Below are 6600 nucleotides of genomic sequence, written 5' to 3' on the forward strand. Positions count from 1 at the left end.
AACCCTTTTCCTAACGGCAGGTTCTCTGTTTTGTAAAGCAAGCCTCTCTAAACGAGCCGTTATAAGCTAGTCGTTGTTGTTGTTTTTTTCAGTTGGTTTTGATCCTGTGTCGACAAACTGTAACTAGTAAACAGTTACACAACCCCTAGGGTAGGTGTAAATATATAGTAAACACTTAGTAATTACTAGCTCTACGTGATTCCTAGTAAAACTGGTGCAACCCATTTTAATTTAGTAATGACTAAATCTTGATTTAGTAAACACTTACACATTTACTAAGGTTAGTAAACACTTAGTAAGAGGTGGTGCAACCGGCCCCTGGACACAGTTTATACTGTACACAAATGTTTTTTTCCACATCTTGTTATCTCTCTCACCATGTGCTCAAAATATCAGAGAGACTTACAGAATTAGAATTATCAGCTTCTAAGTGCGGCCACGTCTGTCTCTGCTCCTTATTGACTCCAATACAAAGATTTTCTGAGAGTAGCAGAACGGACCCCTGTTTTAAAATTGCCTGTGTCTCCAAAATATTTACTGTAGAAACACCAAATCGTACCAAATTTTTCAGGAAGTCCTTACAGCACAGTTGGTCTGTGTTTTCTTCTGATAGGAGCTACTGTTTTGTCACAGTAAGCCTAAATGCGAGACCAGTGCAGAGGCAGAAAATCGCTCTTTTTCTCCATGTTTCTGTCTGTCTCAGCCTGGAGGGCCCCTATCGTCATTGGCAACCACCTCAAGTTGCTGTGGTAACCTCTGAGCCTCAGGCCAGAGCTCGTTAACTTTATAAACAATCCACCTGGAGCTTGTTAACATGTTTATAAACAGTCCACCTGGAGCCACACACACCAACACATACAGGTAGCTTCATGTGATTACAGTTACACACACACACACACACACACACACACACACACACACACACACACACACACACACACACACACACACACACACACACACACACACACACACACCAAAACACACAGGTAACATACACATGAGCACTCCTCTCCCACACACACACACACACACACACAGGTAACTTCATGTGATTAAAGAGAGAGACACACACAGAAACACCAGCACACACACACAAACACCAGCACACAGATGACTGACTGTGATTACAGCTACTCCATATCAGAGCTCAGTGAAAGATGATCATGTGTCTGTCTGATCAGCTCTGTCTTGACCTTAAGATCGTGGGTTTGATTCCCATGTTGACAGAGATGGTATGCCCGGCAGAGTCCTCCGTGCCTTCTCTGAGTTACAGGGGGGAATTGAAATTCAGTGAAATTTGAATTTTGAGTGAACTATTCTTTTAAAATTCAGTGAAATATGAATTTTGGGTGAACTATTCTTTTAATACACTCAGATCAGCTATTTCCTTCAAAAATCAAGTTTTTCTGGTAAAGCTTGTGTAGTGTAATACTGTGCAGAGCCATAACACAAGAAGGTCTGGCCATGATCAGCTGATGCCACCTAGACCAAGATCTATCTATCTATCCATCCATCCATCCATCCATCACCACAAGGTGTTGGGCCCCGGACAATTCTGGTATAGGTACTAAATGTGTCCTGACTGCCGGAGCACATTGACCAGTTGTTTTTCAGAAATACATAATTTAAATAAACAAATTGTAAATATATTCAAAGTTTTCATTTGAACAATTTAATAAAGTACAATTAATTCCAACATACAGTGATATATACCTACTGAGAGAGATGGATGCTGACCTGAGCCCTGGCTGGAGGGACTGAGAGTTTGAGTCTAAAACAGAGATGATAAATGACGGGTCTGATGGTCTGATCTCTGAGGCCATAGATTAAAGCACTCAGACATCTGGGAAAGAGGATAACACACACATAAACAACAATCTGGATACGCACAATGACGATCCTTGGTACAGTTTTTGAGATGGCTATGAGCATGGAGTTGTGCATAGTTGAGAGGAGGCTGAGGCCCAGCTGCACCAGATGCAGCAGCAGTGTGTTCCGAGCCTTTCTGGCTGAAGCTTTGTCTGTAGAGGCTGACCTGGCTGCTACCATCACACCAATATAGGAGTAAATGACTGTCACACCAGCTGAAACAAACAGGAAAGTAGTGAAGGCTTTTTCATAGACGTCAGACACTGAGTTAAGTAACATCGCTATGTCAGAGCAAAAGTCCTTCATCTGCAGTTCTTCAAATGGAAAATCTAACAGTAAAAAAACTCGAGTGAGAACATTTAGCGAACTGAGGGCCCAAATTAAAATGATGGCCACTCCTGTGTTTTTGATGGTGATGATGGTTGCGTGCCTCAATGGGTAACACACAGCTACATATCTCTCCAGAGACATCACCACCAGTGTTAGAGGAGAGACCACAGTTACGAGATTGGCGAAAAGGCTGAGAAAGCCACATACAGGATACGTTAATTTTATTTTACAAGTAGCCAGTAGGTAGAGCAACTTACTCTGTACCAGCTGTGCAGTGTCTGCTAAAAGCAGGTTATACAGTAGAATGTAACGACAGGTCTCATGAAACACTGGTTTACTCCTCAGGGTGTATAACATGATCCCATTAATGAAGAGAAACACGCAGCATAGTGCCGTAGTCAGAGTGGTGATGATCACTCTTTCCAATAAGCCCTGATACTGTAACTCAGCAGTGACGTTAGTGTGACTCTGAGTTGCATATGACATTGTAGTGAAGCACTAAGATGTATAAAGGATAAAGATGCTGATGCTGGTGAAACACAGAAACACAGTGACTCTTGTTCAGTTTGTATTCCAACTGTTTACATCCATCTTGAGGCTTCACAAGAAGAACACAAAATCATCACCATACTTTCCCTGTGCAGACAGTGTAGAGCTGGTCCTTGTTAGTTTGTAGGCAGAGTTGTTCTGCAGGGTTTGCTTATCCATACATACAAATTATTAGCTTTGTCCTTGCAACCTGCTCACATGACACATCACATGGCACCTTGGTTATCTCAGCAATTAGCTGATGTAATCTCTCATCCATTCTTATCCGACATGCTGGTCCATGTGTCATTGTGCTACGAAGTGGACAGGTAAGTGAAAAAAGTCTAATGGACAATCCTGAACACCCTCTCCACCACCTGTGGGACAGGGGTACTTTATCTGAAATGTTCAGCTGCTTTGTCTCAAGAACTAATATAACCAGGGCTCTGGCCAAATTGGGGCCCTAAACAGAATTTTATTTGGAGGTCTGTGTGCACACGGATCCACTGAAACGCTAAACAGTCGACTAAATGTTGACAGGGAGTGGTGTCAGTGCAAATATGACGGCCAATGATGATTTAAAGCACAAGTAAGCGATCCGGTCGTTTTGGCTAATGCTGCGTTCCAGGCAGGCTTTTGAAACCGTAAGTTACGGCTTCAAGTCACGACTTACGACTTTGTAGTGTTCCAGGCAACCCGTAACGCGTGTTTTTCCGACCTGTTGCCTGTGAAAGTGCACTATAACGGCTACTCGTAACTTCCGACCCGTGAACTCGTACCAGACCAAACACTCTATGTACTGTAAGTGATTGCCGTCGGAAGATGTAACTATTTAAGACTTATATTAACACAAAAATTCCGCTTACTTCTGCTTTAATGGGTGCAATTCAATTCGATTCGAATTTCGTCAGTGGCAGGTAACACCGCCACTCCCACAAGCCACTTTGGCGGGTTGAATTTATATACAGTGTATATATATAATTGTAGTCCCTCAAACGGCATCTGAAATAATAAACCAAATGCAATGTAAGGCTAGGACACCACAACTCCCATTAGCACTGCCTGCACACAGTGTTTGCTCATTGGTCCATTTGTGAAGCCTTTTGCTGACATCGCTGTTGACAGGGGGTCCCTGTGGTGAAGCCTCTGCCGGACTCCATGTGAACACAGCATTAAAAGCACTTAAGACTTCCACTCGTGCCTTCAGTCATATTTCCCAGCAAAAAGTTACACAGGAGGACTGACAGTATGTGGCAGTTATGCAGCGCAGTCCCTATGACGGATGTCTGCATGTGCGTCACCTGAAACTCTCCAGCTGGTTCACCTGCTGTTCACCTGCAGCTGACTGAGCTGTCAGAGCCCCGATGGCCGAAATGCAAAACCTCCTATCTGCAAAATTTCCGAATTGTGGATTTCACTTAAAATTATGAGAACAGGGAAGGATCCTCCTATTTAGTCTGTTTGCAAAATAAGCCTGCCCTTAATTGTGACAGAAAAGTCACCTAACCAAAACCTGATAATATAATATAATATATATAATAATAATAATAATAATATAATAATTAATATATAAAAAATAATTCTAGAATTTCTGCATCTGGTCTATGTTTATCAGGGGACTTCTGGAAGGTTTTTTGAACTGCTAGCAAACCGCGGTCGGTTTCAATGTTGGTATACAGCGAGTCTACATCAATAGAGAAAAGAAAAGCCTGAGCAGGAACCCTGAGAGTGCGTAGCTTGTGAACAAAATCATATGTATCTTTAACATAGCTGGAGTGCATATGTGCTAACGGATTCAAATAATAGTCTATATACTCCGCTATACGATAGGACTCTGAACCACAATCGCTAATGATGGGTCTCCCCGCAGGAACGGAGAACGGCACCGTCCAGGATTCGGGTGGTTTATGGATTTTAGGGAGGAGATAGAAAAGGCGCGGACGTGGACTGCCATGCAGGTAAGTAAGTTGTTAAAAGTTAATACATTTCTTATAGTAGAGATTATAAATGCTATGCTAAGCCTGAAAGATGTACAGAGAACCATCACATTAGATTGAGGGGATGTACTAATAGTTTCATTCATCACATGTTTAACTGGTCTAACCAACGGTTGAGGATTCGCTTGGCTGTCATTGGTGTCCAAATCACTGGGTCTTTGTCCCCTACTCTGAAAGTAATTTGGCTGATTTCAGTCAGAAAGTTGTATTTGCTAGTGATGGTCTTGTTGAGGAGCTCAATCAGATGTTGTTGTTCTTTCTCTAATTTGGTTGAGAAATTAATGACAGGGATCCTGATTATAGCATTGGGAAATGCCCGCTTGGCAATGGTAATTAAGAGTCCCAATTGTTTATCAGTAGTGTTTTGAAGTAAGCGGTTAAGGCAGTTGTTAAGGCCCACAGAGAGAATGACTTCCTTCACTTTTTTGTGCGGTTTAAGCTCTTTGAGAATGGACTGCATGTGATGAATACCCGCACCAGGGAAACTGTCAATCTGTATTTTAGGATCATCGAAAAGAGGAATTCTGGATAAGTTGGAATCTCCCAGAATGACAATGGGTTTGATGATTTTAACTGGCCAATCCTTCAATTTTCTGTTAGTATTAATATGTCTTTTAGGTTCTTGTCGCACTGTTAAGTTTGGAGAGGAACCACTCGGCAAGGCAAAATCATCCTCAGATCGAGCAGGTGAGTCAACTTTGTTTATGCCATTGTTGGCTATGTTGCCTGCATTCGTCATGGGATTTGCACTTGTGGATGTGGTCTCTGTCGATATCTTTTGCAGTGGAGGATGAGAAGCAGAGAGGCCAGGAAGAGGAGAGAAAGTATGAGGTGGCAGGTCGGTGAGGTCAGATGTAAAGTCTTTATTCTCAAGGTTGAGGTCTATATTCTCCTTGTCCTGCCTAATACTGTTCTCCTTCTTCTGAGGGGTGATGGCGCTAGCTCTGGCTATCTGCTGGGGAGACTTGGTTTAATCCCTGAGGTCTGACTGGCTGCTCTGCACATCATCAGCTGTAGGGGCACAAGAAGAAATTAAAGAAGGTACAGTATCATCACTGGGGATTGCAGGTAAATGTATTAAAACTTTAACCTCTTTAGCAGGAGCAGTAATAACAACAGGTTCCTTTAAAGCTGCTTTGAATGTTGGTTGAGGCTGCTTGGTTTCGGTCGGTTCCTGGCTGGGTGTAGCAAAATCAATAGAGTCAGAAATATTAGTGGCCACATTGCTATGAAAAGTCTTTTCTCCAGCTATGTTAACAGAATCTTGGATTGGTTGTTTAACCTTGGAATTTGTTGTATCCAATTTCTGTGCAGAAAGGGCAACAGAGTCGTCCAAACACAGAGGGAGAGGAGAGTTTCTGGAATTAGAATTCTCCACAACTCCCCCCGAACGTTCAGGGCTCCTGGTTAAGCTCAACTCGGCCGGGTTATCCTTCGGAGAGGCCAAAGGTATTGGGGTGTTAACATGGGGTTTGGTGGTTAAGTTAAGTGCCTGATTGGACTCTAACGGTGACAAGATCTTACCTCTATTTCTAGGGTTAGGTAAGATGAGATTTGCCAGTGACCCTCCCTGTCCCACCCGACGGTTGAGACAGTTGGATAGAGGGACCAAACAGAATTGTGGAAAGGCACAGATCTGGCCAAGGTTACAAAATAATTTCTGCAGCACTCAAGGTTCCTAAGAGCACAGTGGCCTCCATAATCCTTAAATGGACTAAGTTTGGGATGACCAGAACTCTTCCTAGACCTGGCTGTCCAGCCAAACTGAGCAATCGTGGGAGAAGAGCCTTGGTGAGAGAGGTAAAGAAGAACCCAAAGATCACTGTGGCTGAGCTCCAGAGATGCAGTGGGGAGATGGGAGAAAGTTCCAACT

General features: G+C 43.0%; 1 protein-coding gene across 1 annotated transcript; it reads right to left on the reverse strand.

The window, feature by feature from the left end:
* Positions 1–1716: 1716 nt before the first annotated feature.
* On the reverse strand, positions 1717–2703 carry LOC146975100 (odorant receptor 131-2-like). The gene has a single exon (XM_085796890.1). The coding sequence runs from the start codon at positions 2686–2688 to the stop codon at positions 1717–1719; it is 972 nt and encodes a 323-aa protein (XP_085653016.1). The 5' UTR covers positions 2689–2703.
* Between the last annotated feature and the right edge of the window lie 3897 nt (positions 2704–6600).

This window comes from Trachurus japonicus, chromosome 14 (assembly GCF_045865225.1).
Source record: "Trachurus japonicus isolate A0001 chromosome 14, Traja_1.0".
Lineage (NCBI taxonomy): Eukaryota > Metazoa > Chordata > Actinopteri > Carangiformes > Carangidae > Trachurus > Trachurus japonicus.

What these genes read in the sequence shown, in the direction of transcription:
- LOC146975100 (XM_085796890.1), bottom strand. Translation starts at nt 2,688, where the DNA reads ATGTCATATGCAACTCAGAGTCACACTAACGTCACTGCTGAGTTACAG.